Here is a 26,484-nt window from a genome sequence, read left to right as displayed (position 1 = left end):
TAACCCAATCACAAAAGAACAAACACGGTATGCACTCTCTGATAAGTGGTTATTAGCCCAGAAGTTTCTCTATTTTCTATTCTTGCCTTCTTTTGTTTCTTCCTGTATTTCTGAGGACTGCCTCCTACTGTCTAGCCTTGAAAATTTTTTTCTCTCATAATTCACTTAATGCAATTATGGTTGCTTTCATTAGCCTTTAAATAAGAATTTTTTTCATGTCTCCTTCATTTCAGTTCTACTAGGATGTCCAGTGATCTGCACAACTTTTATTAACCAAATTAGTGCTTCTGAGTTTTCTTCAAATACTCTGTTTCTCTTTTTATCTTTGTGTCATTATCGTTTAGCTAAACATAAGACATTAATCTCTTTTTTCTTACATTGAGTCTAAATACTTGATAATTATGTTTTAGCTATCAAAATAAATCCTAAATCAGGGGTTGGAGAGATGGATTAATGTTTAAGAAATCTTGTTGCTCTTGCAGGAGACCCAAATTCAGTTACCAGTACCCACATTGTAGGCTGTAACCATTCATAATTGCATAAAAGCCCTGTCTGATTTTACTTTGCACTATACATGCATATGGTATGTGTGTGTATGTGTATAGGTATGTGTATATGTATGTATATGTGGATTAGCAAAACACTCACACATAGAAATACAGTAAATAAATATTTAAAATTAGAAGTATGTGGAGAACCAATTGCTATTCCTACTCCTTTTTCTCCTCACTACATCCATGGATACCATCATAGTCCCAACATCATCTTTTTTCTCCAATAATTACTTTCCTAATTTGATATCTGCTGCTGTGATAAAATAGTGACCAAAAGCAAGTTGAGGTAGAAAAAGGTTTATTTTAGCATAGGCATTGATGCCTATCAACCTAAAACTAATCAGGGCAGGCACTCAGACAGAAACCTGAAGCAGAAACCATGGAGGAATCCATTCATGCTAAGCTAGCTTTCTTTTATAGCCCTGGACTACCAGTCCAAGGCATGGTGCCACTCACTGTAGGCTGGTCTCTCTCATATCAGTTCAGAGTCAACATAATCCCCCATGGGCATGTCTACAGCAGATTGCCACATGGGCAGTCCATCAATCAAGACTCCTTTCTCAGGTACTCTAGGGTGTTTCAGGGTGATGGCTATTTACATATTCCATCCTTTATTTATCCTCACACTGCTTCAGTAAAGGATCTTTTCCTTATTTGACTACATTGTAATATCATATCCTTGACATCATATTTCAACACTATCCTTGTTTTCATTTTATTATCTACCCCTCTTTCCCTTTCTTTTCGCAACAAACACATACACACGCATGGTGGTCTTTTGCAGTTCCTTGCTCAACTCTTCTATTAACTTTCTTCTGTATGAACTAAATTCTTTGCATCTTTCTAGGGCATGTCTGAAGTGATCACTTCTTCTAGTTAGATAGTGCTTCTTGTATTTTTTTAATCACCTTTTATAATAGTGCTCCTAGCCAGGGACAAAGCTCTCCATATACCAATCTGGACAGTACTTGACATCCAAACGATAACAGTAGCCTATCAGTTTTCATCTTGGTAGGAAGCTGGCAGCATACTCAGCGTGAGTTATTAACAGAACTTTAAGGTCTTGTTATTTAGAAAGTAAGTTGCAAGCATTGTTAAGAGAATTTGGCTAGACTCAGAGAGTGAGGAGAATGATGAGTGTAACTCAAAGAGAAGAATGTCATACTTGACTGGATTCATGTCTTCCATAAAGTAATAGTGTATTGATTTGTAAAACAATGTCCAGGCCTCATTTTCTTTTTGTCCACTAACAACCTGCTGATGGATCAAACTACTCAAACTTTCAATTCAATACAACAGTCAAGAAAAATTTCCAAACCGATTGATAATAAGCTACAGAGCAATGTAAACAGTGTATCCATTCTAGTCTTCGGATGTGTGTCTCTTTTGTCCTGTCTGTGGGGTTGTTTTTTTCTATAGCTGTTCTCCTTTGTGTGCACAGGCCCTTTGCTCTGTACCCTCACATGTACACCCTCACATCCAAGGAGAGAGAGACATTTCCTTTTTTCATATCTATACATGGTTCCTCTCTCTTATTTGATCACTCAGCCTAGGTCTTGCCTTTCTGTGTGTACATATTTGTTGGAATGCTATAATTTGATGAAGTTACCCTGAAATTAGTGTTGTCACTGTTCCTCTAACATTCAGATAATATAATTTAGTTAGCCTGGTGGATCTTATTTTGGTATCTGGGAAAAGTGAAGTTGATATTAAGGTTAAGTTATTTCATGATACATATTTACCAATTTTAATATTTTGTGCAGTTAATGTAGCATATATAATCATGCATGTTTTTAACTACTGAATGGTTTTTGCAATAAAGCATACATTTCTGCTAAGCCATTATATTTTGTACTTGTTGGGCATATAATCCTTTAATTCAATTTAAGTTTTTTCATTATAGCAGTTATATCCAGTGCTGTTTGCTGTTCAGTTAGATATTTTCAAGTTGACACTGTAATCATTTTTCTAATATTTCATATTCTGTTTCCAAGTAAATTTCTCTATACAGTTAGTGTGTTACACACACTCCTTCCTTTCCCTTCCCTCCCTCCTTCCTTTTTTAATAGATTCATTCGTTCGTTCATTCATTCATTCATTCATTCAGTTAGTCAGTATATGAGTTCTCTGTGTGTGTGTGTGTGTGTGTGTGTGTGTGTGTGTGTGTGTACCAGTTGTATTCTTGGTACCTGCAGAGGCAAGAAGAGATTCTTCTTTGGAACTGGTGTTACAATTTTGAACTACCTACCGTGTTGGTGCTGGGAATTGAACCTGGGTTCTGCAGATAAACAACCAGTGAGCCCCCTCTCTAGCCCTTTCTTTTCTTTCCTTCTCTTCTCTTTTCTTTTCCTTTCTTTTCTCTTCTCTTTTTTTCTTCCCTTTTCTCCTCTTCTCTCCTCTTTTCTCTTCTTTCCTATTGATATACCTCTTTTGCCAAGCTGCTTGAAAACCCACTATCATATCCTTAGTTTCAGCTGTGATCATATGTATAGCACTTGACTTAAAACAATTCTCCATACATATGTGTTCATGAGTAGATAGGCCATATCATATTATAAGACAGTTTCACAGAAGTCTTATATGATCTTGTGTAAGAAGCGGAGGAATGAGACATGGTGACAGGTGCAACAAGAACTAAAACCCATTGTAAAGCATATGAAATTGTCAAAAATAAAATAAGTAAAGACATTTTACTGTCATGTGGTGCAGACCCTGAAGTTACATTTCTGTGAGGTTGACATCCTGATAACTGTGCTTAAGATCTGTTCCTATTAACTGTCCAGGTAGTATAAATCTCATGTGTGTGTGTGTGTGTGTGTGTGTGTGTGTGTGTGTGTTTTCCTGAATGCTTCCCACATGCAATGGGAGCACTCTACCACTAAGCTATGTCTCTATCCCTGAATCTCATTTAAAAGATTATTTCACCCATTAAAGTGAAAATAAATTCCAAAATAGAAAAAATTAAAGCAGTTAATCGAAGAAAACACTTTATGAACAATTGGGTGTCCTTTTATTTTCTCTAATCTCCCAGTTTATCTTTTCTGCTCTTGTTCCCTTTCTGAATTTAATTTGAATGTAGTTAAACATTTATCAAGGAGTTACAGAGGGACTAGAAAAGATCAATAACATAGTGTGCTCTCTTTCCCAAGGAAAGAAAAGTACATGGATTAAATAGATGATCTGAAATAACTAGTAAGTAGCATTCACAGGCAAACCTGAATACTGCTGTAGAGAAAGTTCATTGTACACATGGCAAAACTTTAAGTAGCCAATGAAACACAGCTTTGAAAAAAATGTTTCTAAAGATCAAGTATAGATCTAAAATTACTTTCTCGTGGCATAAATGAGCATAAAAAGACAAGTGCATGTTTTCCTTTAGCAATGTAGAGGCCCCACATGAAGGTTTGGGGATGCTTTTCTTGGCACTCAGCAATTTCAAAACCTATCTAAACTATGAATTACTATCAGATGAATATGATTGGAATGCCTGCTGCCAGTGGCAAGCTTTTAGCATTTGAGTTTAGATTGTAAGCTTTTCTGAAGAGTAGTATATATTCTGTTACCACATTGTTGTCTGAAATTATGAAGTAGCATTGCCCAAATGAAATACAAGTAAGAATCAAATGTGAATTAAAATGTTTAGTAAAAAGTTACCGGTGATATTAATGAATTTTATTTAGCCTTGCATATCCAAAACATTATTATAGCATTTGATTAGTTTTTTTAAAGAATACTTTTTAGAGCATTATAACTTACATCTCACTTTGGACAGGCTGCATTTTAAATGTTCAACAGTTACAAATAGGATAATGCCTATTTTACAATCTTGAAGAATTGGCGTGAGGTTCAAAAAGTCTCCTGTGTTTAGTGCTAAGTCATGCATTGTTGTTAACCGTTTAGCATTTGTGATGGGAATATGGTATATCAAAACAATGTAATGTGAGTGAAGAAGTTCAGAGGTTTACCAAAGAAGATGTTATATTTGTAGTGAAAAGAGGGCAAAGGAAGTCATATTTGAGCAGAAGTCTCTGGAGTAGTAGGAGGATCCTGAAAGCCAAGTGAGAACATTGTGTGCAGAAGAGTCAGGTCTGCGTTACCATGGCTGGCCTGGGCAGGCCACGCAGGTTTTTGCTGAGGCAAGGAAACTAACTGCATCTGTTGGTTTTGGAAAGGCCTAAAGGAATAAAACAGCAGCTTCTGCCCCACTCGTTGTGGAATAGTTTTGAACAAAAGCACTTCTTGTTATGTTAAATTTTTGAATTATTATAACTATTTAACTCTGTAATATGCTTTGTCATTTTATTTTTTGAGATTCTTACTTGTAAATTACTTTACTTCTTCATATTGACAAGAGTTTCTTATCTGTAAATAGACCAGGCTTTAAATAACAAGCTTTCACTCAAAGGAATATCTTAAAATTTCATGTGACTACATTTTAACTAACAGACAATATATGATTTTGTGCTTTTAATTTAAACTTTTAGGGACAATTTGAATTATTCCATAAACATTATATAATTTGATATTACAGACATTTCTAATAGAATTTCTGTTTCTGTCTTTAGTCATCAAGAGTTCACATAACTAGAGCTGTCTTAGAGCAGTTTTTATCATTTGCAAAATACCTCGATGGCTTATCTCATGGAGCACCATTGCTGAAGCAGCTTTGTGACCACATTTTATTCAATCCCGCCATCTGGATACACACACCTGCAAAGGTCTGTATTTCAGCTTCATTCGTTTAATTTTAGGTTAATGTTATAAAATAAAGTTAATGATACAGTGTGTAGTTACTGGATTTTATGTATCCAGTAGAAAACATGCAGCATTTTTTTGCTTCTAGTCAGTATAAGGCAGAGATAAAATTTTGAATATGTAAATATAATATTGAAACATATACAGTTAAACATTAAAGCTGGTGTAGAATTAAGTTTTAATGTTATTAGGCATGGTTCATACCTTGTCAACAAAGAGAATCTGGTATATTATTGAAAGACTAGGAAAAGACAAGAGCAGTGTGATCATTTAGGCTGGGAAGTTCCTATCAGTTTGAACTTAGATGTTTTATCATGACATAAATATTTTAAAATAATTAATATACTTAAACCACATTAGTTTTCTATAAGTTTGCATAATGCAGTATATCAGGTAATTGATTTATTCCTAACTTTTTCTAACTTAAATCTGTATGGGGGTATATTAATTTGGGGTTGTCTTTTACAGCTTTAAATCTTTAATACAACTGAGTGAGTAGTGTTTCTGATTTCCATATAGCTCCTCTCATATTTATGGCACTAAATAAATCTACAGCTAATGATTGTTCCCTCTTCTAATCAATGTACGTGTCATCTTCACATGGTCAGAATCTGATGGTAACTGTATGGTGGCAGTAGGTGAAGACATGGAGCCACACAACCTTTGGCTTATGTTGTGCATATTGTCTCTGATAGGCTGCAACTATGCTTCTGTAGAAGCCTGTGCTCAACGAACTACTGTCAATTCCTGTCGGAAGGAGCTGTCCTAGACACCAGCCATTGCCACATGATTTTATTTCTCATAAGATTAGCCTAAATTAAGTTAAAAAGATTTATTTATAATTGACAGTGTATTATTCTTAGATATATAGAACCTTCTTTCCTAATTGGGTCATGTATGTTATCTTTATTGAAATCAGTTTTATTGGGATGTTTGTGTTTTAATTATTACTTTTCAAACTATAAATGTTTATTAAGAAACATTATTTTAAACCACAAGATAAATTATAGTAGTTTGTCCTTTACTGAATTATATTTGAATTAAAATGGAATTTATATTTAATAAACACTTTAAACTTGCTTTAATTATGTATTAGGTTCAACTTTCCCTATATACCTACTTGTCTGCTGAGTTTATTGGAACTGCTACCATCTATACCACCATACGCAGAGTTGGAACAGTATTGCAGCTAATGCACACGTTAAAATATTACTACTGGGTTATTAACCCTGCTGACAGCAGTGGCATTACACCTAAAGGATTAGGTAAGCCCCTCTGTGACCTCGTTTCCATTTTTCTGTGTGTAGATTCTGTCGTACTAGATCCTGGGTGGTTTTCTTATGTGTGTATTTAATTTTCAATTTTTCATATCAGTATGGACTCATGAGTTTCTCTTTTATTCAGTGTATTATCAGCTGGTAGCTTTCCCTTAAAGGGCCTGTAGTAACTTTAGTTTTCTGTTTCTTTAGTTTTCCCTAAAATTTGTTCCATACAAGTGAATTCTGTTTTTTTTTGTTTTTTTTTTTTTTTTTTTTTTTTTTTTTTTTTTTTTTTTTTTTGCACATAAGAGCATGCTGTACAGGAATGAGCATGGCAGATGCCAGTAACTCATGGGGACATGTTGATGAAGGACCTGACAATGTAGTACATCAACCCCTAGGTGGAATCCTTATAAATTTTGATGTTTACACTGATCTAGATTTTTCTAGTAGGAAATGTGCCTTTATGGCAGGAATCCATAGGTTTCTAATATTACCTTACTGCATAACACAAAATATTCTTGGTTCTTATTATATGGTTCTTGTCCTAACCCTGTTTCTCCAAAGAACCATTGCTTGCTTAATGGATATGGATTTTTTGTTTTGTTTTGTTTTGTTTTATCTAGGGTTTGTCTGTGTAGCCCTGGCTGTCCTGGAACTCACTCTGTAGACTCAGCTGGCCTTGAACTCAGAAAGCTGCCTGCCTGTGCCTCCCAAGTGCTGGGATTAAAGACGTGCACCACCACTGTCCGGCCTGGATATGGATTTCTAAGAGCTAAAATATAAATGTTAGCTTTGCCTGATGTGGTTTTTTGTATGTACTCTTTGTCATTCCTAGTGGACAGGTCCTAGAAATAGAACTACATGTGTGTATACAGTTGTGGATACACATCTTCCTCCATTTACATTTAAAGGCACATGGCTCAGCCTATTTTATGGCTTTTGGTATTTACACCCTTTTCTCCATAGTGGGAACAGGCTCCCATCAGCTATATTAATATATTTACATATTTTCTTGTTTTATCTTGTTAAACCACGGTTTTAACACTTGTCTTATTACCTTGGTTTTAAGAATGGTGTAAAGAACTGATTTTCAAGCTGTGTTTTGTGACCCCTTTGAAGGTCACACATCAGATTTCTACATTATCATTCTTGACAGTAGGAAAATTACAGTTAGGAAGTTATCACATCATGATGAGCTATACTAAAGGTTTTCATTAAGAAGGTAGAAAAACACTAGTGTAAAGTTATGATTTGTTTGCTCTTAATTTTAAATTTGTCCAATCTTACTTTTACTTTTACATTTTATTTTTACTAAAATGGATTTATGCCATACAGACATCATGCACATAAGTTTGCTTCTTTATGGCATGCAGTTCATTGTAGAGTGTGACTGATGTATTTATAGTTAACAATTACTACCTATTTGCAACTTAAATTATTGAAGCACCTTCCTCATTGCTTCACATATGCCTCAAGTATGTTTTGTCGTAGCATGCCCTGTCTTACAGCAGTACTGTCACCTTCATCCTTACAACGAAGTAAACGCTAACCTGAGGCATGGGTGTATTTGTATGATTTATAAATCACAATGAGATAGGTTTTTAAAAAGTAAAGTCAAGTATATTGATAAGAAGTTATGTACTTTCCCATTGGTAAGAGTTGGCAAAAATGTGGCTAACACCTGGAAAATGTGGATTAGATTTGTTACTATTAATAGGTGAATGCACTGCGAATCAGCTTGCTTGCAGATGCAGTAATCTGCATGAAATGGTTGTGAGCAGATAATCATACGTCATAAAGATCACCCGAGGGAATTATACTTTGAAAACATATAAAGCAGTGACATTAATTCTGGTTACTTTTGAGAAAGACTTGTTGTTTCAACAGTTTTTGTGAGTCTAGCTTTGTTTAAAAGCATATTATATTGTATGTTATACAGTATGCATAGCCTTTCCAATTCTCATTTTTACTAGCAATTAAATATCACACAATTGAATCCTTTAGACATAGTGGAACTTTTAAATATTGTTTAATGACCCAAGGTTGATTTCGTTTACCAACTCAGCATTTGTTGGTGTACCACTAAAGTGTGCATTGCACACAGGAGAAAAAGATGCCAAATGATAATGGGGGGAGGCGGAGAGGGATTGTTTTCTATATGATTCATGGGATAAAGGAAGATTCTGTAAATGGGGTAAAGTTTACAGGCCAGAGAAATATTAGGAATTTTTTTTAATAAATATAAGATAAAAATGTCTGTTTGATATGAGGTGATTATGCATTTATCAGTGGTCATGATATATTGGAAAGATCTTACAGCAGCTCTTTCTTCTAAATCCAGCGTTCTGGGAGTAATGTGGGATTGCCCCAAATCTGAGACTTACTTTTATCCTTATATGTTTGAAATTATAAAGCATTAGCATCAACAGTTATTATGATTTTTAAAAACACTTAATTTACAGAATTTAAATGTAATTTCACTGAACTTCTTTAATGGTATGACTTACTTTCTTTCTAGATGGTCCCCGGCCGTCACAAAAAGAGATCATTTCACTTCGGGCTTTTATGCTGCTTTTTCTGAAACAGCTCATATTAAAGGTAAAATAACTTTATTTTACAATTGCAATATATTGCTTGAAAAGGTACTGTTGCCAGAGTTTAAAAATCATTATCATTAAATTACTAAGAATGACTTTCATGTTGTTCTATAAAGTATTAAAGTACTGAGATTTTTTTTGCACTTAAATTTTGCTAAAATTCATATTAAGATGCCCCATGTTAAGAAGTAGGAAAGTGCTAAAAGAAATGTCTCAGATAAGACAAGGAACATGAGAAAAACAGTAGAGCAGAAATACCTAATAAAATGGAATGTGTTCCATTTTATCTAAGGTTGAAATGTTCTATCATAGAGGGTTTTTAAGAGTAAGGTGGTTCAAAGGGAATATACAGCAAAGTTGTACAATAATACACAAATGTGATCCCACAACTCCTTGAATTCCCATTGTTTTAGGGAAGTAATACATAACAAGAACATAGGAACATGAAATTGTAATAATACTCTAATTTCTTTTGTTGGGACAAGGTCTTGTTTATGTTCTACTTGGCCTTGAACTAACAGAGGTCTACCTACCTCTGCATCCTAAGATCTGAGTCGAAAGGCTAGCACTCCCAACCCTAAGTTTTGTCAGTTAACATTCCCAAATAGTTACTTTTAAACTTAAAATAAAATAGTATTTAAATTTTTCCCCATGAACCATGGGGAAATTTCAATGAACACTTCACTTTTATGTTTCTGTTTAGTTTTATGTCATTGATTTTGATACCTTTCTTCAAAGTCTCAATTTCTGAATTTCATTAACTAATGAAATATTTTTTACATAGGATCGAGGTGTGAAAGAAGATGAACTTCAGAGTATATTAAATTATTTACTTACAATGCATGAGGTATTGTAAAATTTTGTATCTTTCATTTAAATTATTTTATTCAAAGATTTTGAGCAAATTTTTAACTAAATATTTGTATTTATTATTATGCAGGATGAAAATATTCATGATGTCTTACAGTTGTTAGTGGCTCTAATGTCAGAACACCCAGCCTCAATGATACCAGCATTTGATCAAAGAAATGGAATAAGGTATCATCCTAGTGCAGTGATATAAGTGGTACACCCTAGACTGTTCCATGTATGTAAGAAGGGAGACAAGGGAAAAGTGGCCAGCTCTCATATTCCAGAGGAGCTAGAGAACTATATAGAAATGCTCTGAAGTATGAAGCTAAATAATTGTAATTACTACAGTGCAGACCTTGCATAAGAGGAAAACAGATTCATGTTTTTCTGCAAGAGGACAATAAAGAACTTGGTGCATTTCACAAATCGAAGATGTAAAAGAATTATGGAGACAGAGACAGACAGACACTGAGACACAGAGACCAACCAGATTCAATGATCCATATCTTGGTTATTTTATATGTATTAAAGATTTATAGTCAGCAATGTGAATGAGAAGGGAATAATCTGAGGTGAGCTAATCTAATCATCAGAAATGATCTTATTTGCTGCTGTTAGATATGATGCACTGAGGCAGGGGTGGTGTTGTAGCTGTGACAATTACATATTTGAAAGTTAGTTCAAAACCAAAGACTAAAATTATAATAATTTGAAAAGTGACTCTGGTTGTGGCAGTTGTGAATTATTTGTCTATAGGGGAAGCATAGTTTCTCCATTAGAATGCTCATGACCTTAAACCTATAATTTAACTTTTAGAGATTTCTTTCAAAGGTTTTTTGCTCGCTCAGCAGAATGAACAAAAAATAGAAAGGATAAATTTCATAAAATTCTTTCTATTTGTTTTACTTGTGGCACTAGGGCTCAAAGCCACAGCATTACACACGAGAGACAAAGCTAAGCACTGAGGTAAATCTCCATACCCAGTTTTACTGTTGTTCTAATTGCACATAAGAAGCTCTGATGGTAATGCACCCCTGAACTGTACAGCTAAGAATAGGACGTATTTTTTTGAGACAGGATTTCTCTGTGTAGACTTGGCTGACCTGGAACTCACTCTGTAGACCAGGCTGGCCTCAAACTCAGAAATCCGCCTGCATCTGCCTCCCAAGTGCTGGGATTATAGGTATGCAATACCACTGCCCGGCCTTTTTTTTTTCTTTTTTTCTTTTCAGGATTGTTAATACTTACATCCCATAGTAGCTTTCAGCAATGGGTTTTTATGTGATTTTTCCCATGATGTATTATCTCTGTCTTGTGACCCTGTCTTTTTCTAATACTAAGAACAATCTCTAAATTTTTAGAACAAAGAAATAGCAAGGTAGGTATCTGCCTGTGTTTCACTTAGCAATCACAAATGGGATAAAGTCAACATGTTCAGATGTAAGATGTCCTAAGAGAAATGGAGATATGGGCTAAGTATGTATCCAGGAATTTTGTTCAATGCACTGCAAAGTAATACTTGTATTTATCAAGTACTTTTTCATTTGTAATATTAGTTAGATGCTCATAAGATCATTTGTCTTTTTAGGGTGATCTACAAATTATTGGCTTCTAAAAGTGAAAGTATCTGGGTCCAAGCACTGAAAGTTCTGGGATATTTTTTGAAGCATTTAGGTCATAAGTAAGTTGATGTTTTCATAATGAATTACAGACGTAACTATTGAAATTTTTATGATGTTTGCATTTCACTTTTAGTATATGAAAGGTTAATAGTGTACTATAGAAAATGTAGAAATGATAACTGTGTCCTTCTAAAGTAATATTTCAATAATAGATTATAGAACAAGATCACAATTGAAGTAATAAAGTTAATTTCTTCATTCTAGTGTAGATAACTTTTGTATTTTAAGAACATAATGAAATAGATTTATTAAAATATAGCACACAGCTACATGAGTTAATTGAAAAAGAGAACAATGAGTTCTCCAGGAAATACAGCATTCACACTGACGTGATAGTTTAAAGTGTTTCTTTTCTAAAAGTGATCCCCATTGATAATTTGTGATTGTGCATCCTACATTAACACCACATTTCCCCAAATTTGTTTTCTGTAAGTATCAACTGCTGACCATGTTGTCTAGAACATGTTTATTCTTTTGTAAGATTGTATTCTGTGCATGTGGACATGACTGGTACTGTCCTAACTGTTGCTGCCTAGTCTTTCCCCAAATCCTAGTGCTGTCCATTTTGCCAAAGTAAAGAAATGACCCTGACCATATGTTGTCTAAAGCACAACTGTAGACCAAAAGCAAAAAGGATGCTGCCACAAAATTTGTGAGCGTGTATGAAATTGTTTCTGTGAGTAACTGGGAAAATTGATAAGAACAGAGTTCAGCCAAATCAGAATAAGTGGGAAATACTGATTACTGCTAGAAAACAATGGTTAATTTATCAGAAAGGAATAGAGGAAAACAAGTGTAAGTTAGTAGAAAGACCAAATTTTTCACCTTTTTCATGACCTAATAATGCAGAAATGATCTAAGTAGGTGGCTTGAGGAAGACTGAGAGAAACAAGAATGTAGATCAAGTTCAGAAATTAAAAGGGTTTTCTCAGAAGCCAGCATATGAAGTTTTAGAAATATGCCCTAAAAATTGTATTTTGAAAGAGTGAAGTGCTGATTAAAAATGGAGCCATATTTGCCATTCTAAATTTAGAAAGGTAAGATGTTTTATGAAATTACAATCTTTCAAAATATTGAGTATCTGTGTGGATAAAACCAAGAATTTATATATATAATACATATATATATATATAAAACTTATATATATATATAATGGAACTCTTAAAAGTGAAATGTAACTTAAGATGAGGTGTATATAACAATAGACAACACTTGTAAACATAAATATAAAACATTTTAAATTCACCCTTCTTAGAAAAAGTTCATGACCTTTATATTTGACCTAGTAGTATCCAAGTCAAAAAAGCAGTAGTTATATATGAAATATATTTTATAATGCTGAAGGTTAAACAGATCACTTGAAATGCTAATAAAATAGAATTTAGAACCACTCATATTTTAAAGCTTTCAGATAGATTGATCTGTTTCTGTCTGCAAAAGTCAAAAGGAAAAGTGTCTGAGGAACTGAGCATGATATACCTTCACACACCCATGGAAACTTTGTCAAATTGTTAGTGGTGTAGTACATATCAATGAAAAGTTCTAAAATATTGAAACAAACAGACATTTTTCTTATAGACATGTAAAAACTTGAAGTGAGAATAAAACCCACAAATTGGATCATAATGCTTTCTAAATATTTAAAGCAATGACTCAGCTGTCACAGGCATGGTTGCTCCCTGAGGACCCAGGTCTTTTTCAGCACTCACACACTGGTTCATCACCATAATAACTGCAGTTCCAGAAGTTACAGTGCTCTCTTCTGGCCACATGAACACTATTTTTACATGATGCTCAAACATAAATGCAGGCAAAAGACCAACACACCTAAACTAAATGCTTAGAGTAACAGTCATAGCTGTCAGTGCACAAAAAAGAGCTACAAGGCAGAACAAAGCAATCTCAGAAATGAATTTAATGAATACAGAAAGAGGGAAGAAGTAATTAATAATTCCAAAACAGCAAAGATTATGAAGGCTTATTTTTAAGTAAAAAACCTACCAATTATAATTTGAATTTCTAGAAAATGGAAAAATGCAAATATATGTGAAAATATTTTCCTTCCAATAACTAATACTTAACAGAAAACACCATTTTGCCATGTATGCCCGGCATCCTTTAGGGTAATATCCTGGTATCTATGTAACACTTAAACATAGCAGAATGATTTGTGCTGTACATCATGCTTTATGGTATGGCAAATATCTGGACATTAAAGCTATAAAGCTATACAAATATATATGAAAAGATGTTCATATATAAACTATGAATTAAACAAACTATGTCTGAACCATATGAAAGTAAAGCTAGACCATAAGATGACAGTTGAATTGTAAGGGAAAGTTTCCAGCCATGCTCTAGGTTTCTGTAGGTCTTGAGAAGAAGGGAAGGCACTCCCCTTCAGCCTGGGGCTTCCGTCCTTAGATGTCCACTTGAGCACAGGAAGGACATCCTGTCCATTCTGCTCATCATTGCCTTGAGTGTTCCTAATACCATTAGTTATGGCTAAGTAATGGAAGCAACCCAAAGTCCATCAGCTGGAGACTAAATTAATGTGAGTTCACACACAAGCTACTTCATGATATGACATAATGGTCCCCCTAAATATGATCCTCAGAAAAATACATATGCAAAAAGCTACATAGTTTAGGGTTCATCTTTTATGCAATGTCTGCAGTGAAGATTTATTGTTGCTTGGGACTAGCAGTAGGAATGGTAATTAAGTATAAATGGAACCAAAGGAACTCTCACAGTGCTGAACATTCTTTAAAACTGGGTTGTGCAGATAGTCATAAGACACTGTTGAGTTGTTTAGAATACTCGTTCTATTATATACCTGCAAAGTGAATTTTTTCATAACTGACAGTAGAGTTAGTAAAAGATTTGAAAAGAAAGTTTTAAAACTCTAAATATATCTCATATTTTAATTGAATGGAGAATTTCCTTGAGAACTGTTTAAACAAAGTTGTAGGATATTAGCAGATAGCTGTGTTATAAACTGCTGCTCCTTTTGTAGATAGTGATAAAACAATTCTGCATCTGTTTGTGTGGTTTTTGTTTTGTTTTGTTTTGTTTAGTTTTTTCAGCGCAGTCATGTGGTCATAGAGTCCACTGTGTCTGATGGTGTTTCTCTCCATTCTTTCCAGGCGAAAAGTTGAAATTATGCATACCCATAGTCTCTTCACTCTTCTTGGAGAAAGGTTGATGCTGCATACAAACACTGTGACTGTCACTACTTACAACACACTTTATGAGGTAAAGTAAAAAATAAACTGACAAATTATTTTTCATTAGATATATTCTTTATTTATATTTCACATGCTATCCCCTTTCCTCATTTCCTTTCTGAAAACCCCCTATCCTATCCCTCTTCCCATGGCTCACCAACCCAACTTCTCCTGCTTCCCTGTCCTGGCATTTCCCTACTCTGGGGCATCGAGCCTTCACAGGGCTAAGGTCCTCTCCTCTCATTGATGTCCCAAAAGGCCATCCTCTGCTACATATGTGGCTGGAGCCATGGATCCCACCATGTGTACTCTTTGCTTGGTGGTTGAGTCCCTGGGAGCTCTGCAGCTACTGGTTGGTTCATATTGTTGTTCATCCTAAGGGGCTGCAAACCCCTTCAGCTCCTTGGGTCCTTTCTCTATCTCCTCCATTGGGGTCCCTGATGACAAAAATTCTTAGTGTATATGCTGGAAACCTCTTTTTTATGTGATGGGGGGCACCTCTTATACCAGTTAATGTCCCAGTCACTACAGATAAGAATGAATACTATGCTGGTTAACTTTTGTCAACTTGACACAAACCTAGACATATCTGGGGAAAGGGAATCTTATCGAGAAAATGCCTAAGATTGTGCTGTGGGAACACTCCTGATTAATGATTGATATGGAAGTTTCTAGGCCACTGTGGGCAGTGTCACTCCTGGCCAGGTAGTTCTGTGTACTGACAATTTGGTAATTTTCCTTTCTTAACAAATAACCACAGAAATATTATAAAAATAGGTTCTCATTTTAGGCCGAGGTCTAGGATATGGGGCTATTTCAGATTTTCCACAGCAGCTGGCTGGTTTGCCTTGTGCAGGGGCATGATATTGGCACCAGCAGATAGCTTCTGTGATTATATTTAGAATTCTGGTGACTTTTCAGAGGGTATATAAATGCTAGGTTCTTGAATAGCATAGTGTGGTGTTGTTGGTTGGTTGTTGGTGGGTTGCTGTTGGTTGTTACTGGTCGTGGTTTGTTAAGTAGTTGTGAACAAAGAAGAAAAAAGAAGAAATTTGATATCCTGACAGTGAAGATCAAACTTAACACAAGGAACTTGACACTCCTAATCACCAGGAAGAAGTCTAATGGTAACATGGCCCCCTTCCCTTTCTATCCTTTTTCTCTTCTGTCTAGAGTTAGGAGGTTGAAAGGGTGGAAGAAAAGGGGTGGAGATGGGTGGCAGAAAGAAGAAGCCACAAAGTAGCCAAAGTCTGGCTAAAGTCCTGGGTTGTGTAAAACCAAAGCAAGCTGAGCATGCCATGGAGCAGCCCAGTAAGCAGCTTTCCTCCATATCCTTCGCTTCAATTTCTGCATTTACTTCCTCCCCTGACTTCCCTCAAAGATGGAGTCTGAACTGAGAGTTGTAAGATAAAATATACAGGTTCTTCCCTAAGTTGCATTTGTTCATGATTTTTGTTACAATGATAGAAACCCTAACTAAGATAAATGTACAGTTTATATTTTCCTTCTCTTGAAAACACTTCCATGTGTAATTGTTTTGCAATGTCCTTTGCTGGTCTGACTTTTCTGAATATTAGTTTTCTTGTTTGTGTTGTAGTCTTCCCACACAGACAGTAGTCACACATATTGTGAATGTTAGCTTTACCCCCACATCCTATTATTTTTCCTCTTCTACTATGCAATAATTACCCACCTTAAGATAGAGTTGACACTGAGATGAAGTGTAAGAACCGTTTGTAAAAGTGATGTCTTGAACTGTGTTAAAATCTCATCATTTCCAAATAAAAGCCCTTCTCAGCCTTTGTAACAAAGTGTCTTACTTGCTGTTCTCTTGGGAAGAGACACCATGACCAAGGCAGTTCTTTTTTAAAAAAAAAAAGCATTTAATTGTAGGCTTGCCTAGAATTTCAGGGTGTTGCTCCACTCTCATCATGGTCAGGAGCGAGGCTGCATAAAGTGCCAGAGGAGTAGCTGAGAGTCTTTCAGGCAGAGAGGGTGACACTGCCTGGTGGCTTTTGAAGCTTCTCAGTGTCCTCCTCTAGTGACTTACCTTATCTAACAGAGACACATCTACCCAACCAGACCACACCTCCCAAATCTTTGCAAACAATTTATCAGCTGGGCACTAAGCATGCAATATTAGCTTATGGGAACCATTCAAATTGCCACGCAAAGTAATCTGCATATGTACTGCCTTAAAAAGCAGTAAAATGTCAAGACAGTTTCTGTGTATTCATCTTAATTCAACTTTTTCACTTTGTCTTCAATGATCTTTTGTCATCTGTAATGTGTTGGCAAATACATATAAGTAAAGGGTATTTATTATTATTATTATTTTAAGTGTTAAAAATAGTCAAAAACAAACTAACATATGATATGTTAAATTTAGATGATATGCAAATTTCAGGGTTCAGGTATAATTTTACTGGCTGGATGCTGATTGGTTTTGATACAACGTGCAGCACATTTTGCACTACTGTATGGTATACCATACTGCAGTAACTTAACAGTGATTCACATAACACTTGATTTAACAAGTCTTACTTTAATTTTATTTCTTTTTAAAATAGTAGTGTGTTCCTATCATTTCCAAATAGAAAAACATTATTTCTAAATTCACAATTTTAAAAGCCAATGGATTGTGGATTCTTTGTTATAGATGTAGATGGCAAGACCTTGTGTCTCTTACATGGAAGTTGTCAGTAGTTATGCCAAAATGCTCATCAACATTATTAAGCTGAGAAAAACAGCTTTTGGCCAGGCCGTGGTGGCTCACGCCTTTAATCCCAGCACTTGGGAGGTGGAGTTTGAGGCCAGCCTGGTCTACAGAGTGAGTTCCAGGACAGCCAGGGCTATACAGGAAACCCTGTCTCGAAACAAAACAAACAAACAAAGAAATAAAATAAAAAAAGAAAAACAGCTTTTGGGAAATAGAAATGACATGTAGATATTTTTGTAGATTTCAAACTAATATGGGACAAATTATGATTCTCTTTTTCATGCAAACTATGGTCCATATTTGGTTCCATTCCAGGTTTTGTACAGTTCTCAAATGGAAAAGTTTAAGTGTGTTCAGCATCCATAAATTAATTGTCTGGGAATCTAAATGTATGTGAATGTAGTATTGAATGACTTGGCAATTTTGTGACCCTAGCAATTAGATATTATGAGAGCATTACTCACACCATTCTAACTAAGTTTTGCTGACCTTCACATTACTGCAACCGAGAAATGTAACTCCTCTCTGCTGTTATCAAACAACACTATTTTACTCATTGTGATTTATGAAAAGAGCTCACATGCATTCATTATAAACACATAAAATAAAATGTATCCCTGTGCCTCTATTACTACTCAAAAGTATAAAAATTCTCTCTTACAATACAACTTTTTATCTAGAGTATCATCTTATACATAACCCTCAGGCCTTTTTAAAATTTAATAATATATATTGCTAATGCATCTTTTTATTACAGTATATTGATTAATAGGTAGCAAAGGTATCCATTTCTGGTAATGAGACAGTAAAAATATTTAGGGTTCATGGGTTGTATGATTGTTGAGAAGGAGCAATGGTCAGTATGACTCCAACGGACTATTTCCCAATAAGGCTGCATGACAGTGAAGTGTGCTGACCCTTAGTCTGTAGCACTCCTGATCACTAGTTCATGCCATCTTTTCTACCTGCTCTCATTTGCAAATGCAAAAGTGGGTAAGATCTTGGTCTGCCTGTTTTACTGTTTCTGAATTTAACATTCGAACTTTTGTTAGGCATTCACAAATTGTTGGTAGGCTCTATCAATCTCCAGTTTTGATTTATGAAAGTTTCTGTTTTTAAGTTGTACATACAGAACTGAATAAAAACCCACTGACTGAAATGCCCTATGCAGTGTGGTGAGGTTGTTCCCTTGTAGTCTCCTATGTGTTTTGAGATACTGTATTTCTTCATAGTAGTAACTTCCTTTTGTTGAACTTTTTACGATGTGATCTCTTGAAATGCTGTGTTTGTTAGTTCAGGTCTTAAAACCACCCTATGGTCACTGATATTTTTATTGCCTCCTAAAACAGACGTACCAAGACTCACAGATTAAATAATTTGTTGCAGGAAATACCACTAACATATGCTCATGAATTAGGTAGGTCACATGTACGTAAGAGGAAAAAAATAGCAAAGCTGCCTTCATTCTGTATCATGAAAGTTCTCCTTTGAGTCAGACCCTTACTACAATGTTGAATCTGGGCTTTGAGTGCTGGTGTACTTTGTGTCTTCATCTTCGAACCTGTTTGTTGCTTTGGCTTATGATCCTTATCTGGGTTTTTGGGCATTACTTTATGTGAATTTCTGTCCCTCTGCTTGTTTTTAGTTATTATTGATAATAGAATCGAAGGTCAATATAGTCAGTGAATCCTTACATGGAAGTAATGGTGTGATGTGGCATAATATTTAAGTTTTGGAAGTTGATGCCTCTAGTCCTAAAATTGAACATACCATGTTCATGTGCATACTTGAATTTCTGTTAGACTTCCATAGAATGGTTCAGTGGTGAACACAGTTGCATCTTACCAAACATCTGTACAGGTTTTTCTCCTTGTATTCAGGTTTGGGTCTGTGTTTAAGTCTTTACTAAGCAAATCCAAGCTGTTATTGACTATTAGAATCCTCGGCCAGTGTTCGTGATCCAGAGATCTGAAAGGGGAATGAAAACATCAGTTAGTCACTGTGTATGGTTTTTAACATACCTAATGAATAGAAATGAATTTTGAAGGACTCTGAGTTATTAATAAACTCATTTATAAAGGCAGAACTACTATAAATACACTAAAAGTTAGGAAGACTGTCTGCTGGTTTGCCCTGCTGATCGTACTCAGCAGTATAAGTCTATTCTCTTAGGCATTAGTCAGCACTACCAATATGCTTGTTGGATTGTGCAGTTGTGTTTGAATGAGTTGCTGTGTCCAGGTCATCACAGTTTAAACATGCTGTCATGTGTAGCAAACAAGCAATTTTATGCTATTTAAATCAATATTCTAAAGTCCATTAGGATAAAAGTTATTTCATGGTGACTTTAAAACTCTTATATTTGAGGTGATTTGTACATGAAACAGTGACTATTAACTATAAAATCTGGCTTTTTTTACCAAGTGTTTTTGTTTTTTCATTACTTTAGCTTTGAATTTTCACACACACACACACACACACACACACACACACACACACACACAATGTATTCTGGTTTACTCTCTTCTCCCATTCTCTTCTCACCTTTCTTTTTCAATGCCTTTACTTACCTGTTCTTTTCCCAGATTTGACTTTTGCCTTTATTTTGTGGTCCATTTAGCTTAACGAGGGCTAAATCTTTGTCACCTCAGGATTAGAATTTTATATTGGAGCCTTATGGGGCCTCTGGTAGGACATAACTGAAGGCAGTCTCTCTCTCTCTCTCTCTCTCTCTCTCTCTCTCTCTCTCTCTCTCTCTCTCTCTCTCACACACACACACACACACACACACACACACACACACACTCATTCCTTCTCTGAATTTATCAGTAGGAATCTTTCATGACTAAGGCAATTTATAGATGAGTTTATTGGGGGCTTACAGTTTCAGAGGGTGTGTCAGTGGCCATTATGGTACCCTGTGGTATCAGGCATGAAGGTGGGCATAGTGCTGAACCAGTAGCTAAGAACTTACATACTTATCCACAAGTAGGAGGTAAACAGATAACCGGGAATGGCATGAGTTTTTGAAACTTCAAAGCCCACTTCCAGTAACACACCTCCTCTAACAATACCACACCTCCTAATTCTTTCCACACTGTTTTACCAACTGCTGACCAAATATTCAAACTTACAAGCCCATGGGAGCCACTCTTATTTAAGCTACCACAGAAAGAAATAGTTCCTTAAGTGAGCATCCATTGAGTACTTGCTCCATCCTTACCTGGCTGTTTATGCATCCATCTGCAGCCCAAGTACAGTCACCTGTAGTTGTTGGAAGCTCTTGATTGCAATGAATGTTCATTGCCCAAAAGGTGGAATTTCTCAGCCCTTTCCCCTATCTTCTGACTCTTCAATCCTTTGAGCTTCCTCTGTCACAGTGTTTCATGAGCCTTGGAGGAGAGGCTGTGGATGTCTTGTTTTAGGTTTGACTACTTGTCTGTCTCCTATTCTCAGCACCTTGAATATCAGTGAGTCTCTGTATTTACCATCATACATCAGGAAAGAGCTTCTCTGATTAAAGTTGAGAGTGCTAATTGCCTATAGCTACAAACATGACTTAATGGGAAGTTGGATGCTACGTCAATTTAGTTAATCAACAGAATTAAATAACCCCCTAGGCCCATGAACTCCCTTGCCATGGGTTTTTGAGCAGGTTCAAAGAACCACTTATGGATTCTCTCTCATGGTCAATGTGGTTAATTGTCCTCAGAACAATCCTGATACTGTTGTACTTGTGTTCTAGTCAACATCATATAAATTATGAGGCAGTGAAAATATCTTACTTCTTCTAAAACAAACAACAACAACAACAAAAATGACAAAGTTATTGTGTCTCCAGTGAGCATTGGGATTCAGTAAGCTACAAGGGAAGCTATCATAGCTAGCACATTAGACTAACATCTTCTAAGAAAACAAGGAATACAAAATAATTATGAAATAAAATAAAATTTAATGCTTAACACTGCATTCTTATGTATATCTATTAAACACTAGATTTATAATGTTACCTTTGTGCTTAGAGTTCAGTCTTTCCAACACAACTGCCACCTGTCACATGTGGCTTCATTGAAAATGTTGCATGCATATAGGATTGATGGGGTCTCCTCCATCTCCTTCTGTATATGCCTCATTTAAAGTCAGTAGAACTGATCTTTAGGGACCACTTTGAATCTTAAATTGCCATTAAAAGGTTTATATACCTATATTCATCTCTCTGTTTATACACATTATTTCCTTCCCTCTTTTAAAATCTCACATAGGTTCTTAATGACAGTTTACTATGTTTTATTGCTTAATAGAGGCGTGCATTTATGCCTATCTCCAGAACATTAATTAAGTAAATTGATGCTAGAAATGTAGCTCCACTTAACAACTGTTTTCCATCTGCAAACATTAGGCAGTGTGTGGGCACATAACTGCTTCTTATCAAATACATGCTGGAGTCAGTTCCTAAATACATTTGTATAACGTGTATAAACCTTTTATATTTGAGTATGTTACAGTCCTGAACGTGCTTTCACCCAGGGAACCTGTAATCTTTATAGCAGGTTTATGGATATGCACTATCAGACTGTCCTCAGGGTCACGTGACAGAGCAAAGCTTCAAATAGAGAACAGTAAACACAGTGGGACTTCGAAGCAAATTTTGTTTTCTGTAAAATGTGATTTATTCTCTTGCACTTGAGAAAGATTTGAAGACTCTATCAAAGCAGAATATGGTCTGGTGTTTTCTCTGCAAGTATGCAACTATTCTGAGTATTATCATATTTATAACAGTGATGACCTGGAGTCTTATATTTTAGGCTTTGCGGCGAAGTAGGTATAGAGACCCTTTTAGGTATATACCAGCCACTGTTTTTGATATATGTTATCCCAGGAGATTTTTTATCTCTCATGGCAGCTCTATGTAGTCATTCATGTTTAGAGTACACTATTAAGAAAGCATTCTGATAACATTTAGTTTACCATTGTTCATTATTACAAATGGGTATAGGTGATTCTGTCCATTATTTATTACTTAAGTGATAACAGACCAGTGTCATACTTCATTCAAGTCAACATATTTTTGGTATATATATATATATATATCAAAACGCATATATACATATATGTGTGTGTGTGTGTATGTATATATATGCCTTATTTATTTATGTGAATGTGTGTGTGTGTGTGTGTATGTATATATATGCCTTATTTATTTATGTGAATTTTTTGTCTTTTGTTTAGTCTGAGACAAAAGGAAAGAAAGTGCTTCCCTTCTTTCTGATGTCTCTGTGCTTCTTCTCAGAGGCCATCATCCTGTATCTAACCTTACTCATTCCACTATGCTCTTCATCTTAGCGCTCTGCATAGCCAGTCTCAAAATTAACACTGATTCTGTTCTTTTTACCTCACTTTTTTATATTGATTTTGTGTTGAACTGTGTTTTAAAAAGAGTACTCAGAGTTTAACATTAGCTCCAAGTGGAGTTCATCTCTATTGAAGTTTTGTGCATATAGACAGACGGATGGATGGACAGACAGACAGACAGACAGACAAACAGCTAGATGTAATAATGAGACAAGTATGGATAAACCTAGACTACATGAGCGACCACACACATTCACTATTTGTGACTAGGTATCCATTCTGTCACATAATGACTCCTGATATATGTCAGCTCTTAGTGCTAAGCATGGACAATAACCAAAATGTCCAGTTTTGCTTGAGAATTTTAAGCCTACATTCCAGTCAAAATTAGAAATGTAATTTTTTAATTAATTTATTTTTTTACACTCCTGATTTTATTCCCCCTGCCCCTCTTGAGGGTTAGGTGCATCATCTCTGAATGAACACAGACTTAGCAGTCCTCTACTGTATGCATATTGGGGGGCCTCATATCAGCTGATGTATGCTGCCTGGTTGGTGTTTCAGTATCTGAGAGATCTCTGAGGTTCAGGGTAATTGAGACTGCTGGTCCTCCTATAGGATCACCCTTTCCTCAGCTTCTTTCAGCCTTCCCTAATTCAACAACGGGGTCAGCTGCTTCTGTCCATTAGTTGGGTGCAAATATTTGCATCTGACTCTTTCAGCTGCTTGTTGGGTCTTGTGGAGAGCAGTCATGCTAGGTCCCTTTTTGTGAGCGCTCCATAGCCTCAGTAATAGTGTCAGGTCTTGGGGCCTCCCCTTGAGCTGGATCCCACTTTGGGCCTGTTGCTGAACTTTTCCTCAGGCTCCTCTCCATTTCCATCCCTGTAATTTTTTCAGACAACAACAATTATGGGTCAGAGTTGTGACTGTAGGAAATTTTAGATTTCTTTTCTGTATCAGGCATAAGTTTGTTAACAGTTACTGAGGTTTTAAATTAAAATGACACAAAACATCAAATATTTATATTTGAAAACAGGGCTGTCTTAAAACTGCATACTGAAAACATATTTCAGAGAAAGTTTTATAATAGCTAACTATTCTTTCCTACTAAAGCTATCTTCTGTAGTTGTTTTTAACTTTTTTTTCTTAGACGAAGTTCAAATTCTTCATCTTTCAGATCTTGACAGAGCAAGTCTGTACTCAAGTTGTACATAAACCACATCCAGAGCCAGACTCTACAGTGAAAATTCAGAATCCAAGTAAGAAGATACCACTCTTTACTGTGTTGTGTGATAGTTATACGGTGACATGTGGGACTAAATCAGAACTTTTCTTAACTGTGTTCCTTCTGGAGTCCCCATTTTATGACAGTTATAACTCCACTGTCAGAGCTAAGCATTGATTTGAAAATTAGTGAATGTAATATGTCTTAGTTACATTTTTAAATTTTAATTCAGGTTTTTGTTTGTATATAGTGATTCTTAAGGTGGTGGCAACTTTGTTAAAGAACTCGACACCAAGTGCAGAATTGATGGAAGTCCGTCGGTTGTTTTTATCTGATATGATTAAGCTTTTCAGTAACAGCCGTGAAAATAGAAGGTAAACAGTCTGATTTTTATTCTAGCTTAATATTTTTTATGTTTTTGATTTTCAGTCACTTTCAAATGAAAAATTCAAATATTTTGTTAAATTCTCTTAAATTATTTTTAAAATGCATGTATTTCTTAGATGTAATTTATTGGATCATACTTTATCAGTTGTAAATGCTTTAATTTGGTTGTCCTAATATATTTAAATATACATATATATATTTATAAATAAATATACATCTCTCTCTCTCTCTCTCTCTATATATATATATATATATGAATATACAGATAAGTACTTTTATACTTAGAGTGTAGTCACTATCCATCATATCTTTCTATCAGCAACAGTGTCTTTAATTCTCATTGTGTTGGGTGTGCCCATATTCACCGGTGTTTTCTGCTATGCATATACCCTAGCTCTGACGTGATGTACAGTCTGAGTCCTTGAATTCATGTCTGTGGTCATTTCCTAAGTTTCTAACCCACTTTTTGTATTGGGTGTGAAGCTGTTTGGTGCCCACGCTAGTGCAGTTGGGTTGGGTGTGTCTATAGAACCAATTGGGAGCATTGGGAGTGTTGGTAGTGAATTAGTGCTGAGATGATTCTGAAACAAAAACTGTCTCTGGCCAGGAGAGTTAGGAAGGGATTTTGATTTATAATTCAAATTTTCTAAGAAAGAAATTGATAGAGGTTATAGAATACAGAATGCAGAGAATAATTTTGTACTCAGCTTATATTTTCATGATTTTATTTAAGTTTCAAAGTAGTACATTCTAATTTTGATATTTGTAATGAGCTCTTTTTTCTCTTTAGGTGCTTACTGCAGTGCTCAGTTTGGCAGGATTGGATGTTTTCTCTTGGCTATATCAATCCAAAAAGTTCTGAGGAGCAGAAGGTTACTGAGATGGTCTACAACATTTTCCGGATTCTTTTGTATCATGCAATAAAATATGAATGGGGAGGCTGGAGAGTCTGGGTGGACACACTTTCAATAGCCCATTCCAAGGTAACAGGGACTTGATGTGGTCTGTCATTGAAGTTTCAGCAAAGGAGTAAATCGCCATAAACTCTCATGTGGTGCCACCTAGTGGACATTCTCAGTTACAGCTCATTCCTTTATCCTAATTTTTTTTTGTGCTTTCTAGTGCTTTTTAATTTTTTTAAAACTTTTATTGCATTATGATGAGAAAAGTTACATGATTTCAATTTATCTGAATTTGTTAACATTTAAAAACATTTTAATTAAATAGAATTGAATCACATTCTTGTTTCCCTTTTGTACCCCCACTCCATACCTACAATATCTTTTTTGTCATATTCCTTATAATTTGTAAAATATTATAACAATAAAAATAAGTATTATAAAAGTTGTTTGATATAAAACAACAATAATTTAACAGTCTTATGTAGACGCTCGTCTACAACAATAGTGAATATACATTTTTCTCAATATAAATTTTAAATAACTCCAAGCATATTAACTGTATACTTCTAAATACTACATCACTACTAGTATGATGATCATACTAGTATGATATTTAGTAGAGTTTAAAATCTTGGCTCTTACTGTGGTACAAGCCCAAAATAAGAACAATTTTTAGACATTGCATTTCATTGTTACTTCAGTAACCCTCATATCACCGAAGGATTTTACCTCCATCTTAGCTAAGCTGAGGGTTGATAGTTCTGCTGCACCAAGAAATGAATTGTAGGCTCGCTTTTTAGATACAGACTTCCTGCTATGGTCAAAGCTATTTGACTTGAGTGAGTGACTTTATTCTCAGCCCGCAGACAACAGGTTACATTTATTTAAGAAATGGTGTAGGCATTAAGATGGTCTATCCATAAAGTCATTCACCAACTGTTTCAAGGAACAATGGTTCTGCTTGGAGGGT

The 26,484-nt window shown here is 35.3% G+C and overlaps 1 protein-coding gene across 5 annotated transcripts in view; it reads left to right on the top strand.

Moving 5' to 3' along the window:
• Positions 1 to 26,484, top strand: part of Nbea (neurobeachin) — a 551,294-nt gene that overhangs the window by 131,095 nt on the left and 393,715 nt on the right. For all 5 annotated transcript variants that reach the window (XM_031373880.1, XM_031373884.1, XM_031373881.1 and 2 more), the window contains exons 12-21: positions 5,120 to 5,272; positions 6,406 to 6,574; positions 9,090 to 9,169; positions 9,953 to 10,015; positions 10,109 to 10,206; positions 11,609 to 11,701; positions 14,849 to 14,957; positions 24,178 to 24,259; positions 24,476 to 24,599; positions 25,403 to 25,595. In XM_031373880.1, coding sequence (XP_031229740.1) covers positions 5,120 to 5,272; positions 6,406 to 6,574; positions 9,090 to 9,169; positions 9,953 to 10,015; positions 10,109 to 10,206; positions 11,609 to 11,701; positions 14,849 to 14,957; positions 24,178 to 24,259; positions 24,476 to 24,599; positions 25,403 to 25,595 — 1,164 coding nt within the window. The remainder of the gene's footprint in view (positions 1 to 5,119; positions 5,273 to 6,405; positions 6,575 to 9,089; positions 9,170 to 9,952; positions 10,016 to 10,108; positions 10,207 to 11,608; positions 11,702 to 14,848; positions 14,958 to 24,177; positions 24,260 to 24,475; positions 24,600 to 25,402; positions 25,596 to 26,484) is intronic.

Source organism: Mastomys coucha, unplaced genomic scaffold (genome assembly GCF_008632895.1).
Source record: "Mastomys coucha isolate ucsf_1 unplaced genomic scaffold, UCSF_Mcou_1 pScaffold16, whole genome shotgun sequence".
NCBI classification, from domain to species: Eukaryota; Metazoa; Chordata; class Mammalia; order Rodentia; family Muridae; genus Mastomys; species Mastomys coucha.
This window is presented reverse-complemented; position numbering and strand designations above follow the sequence as displayed.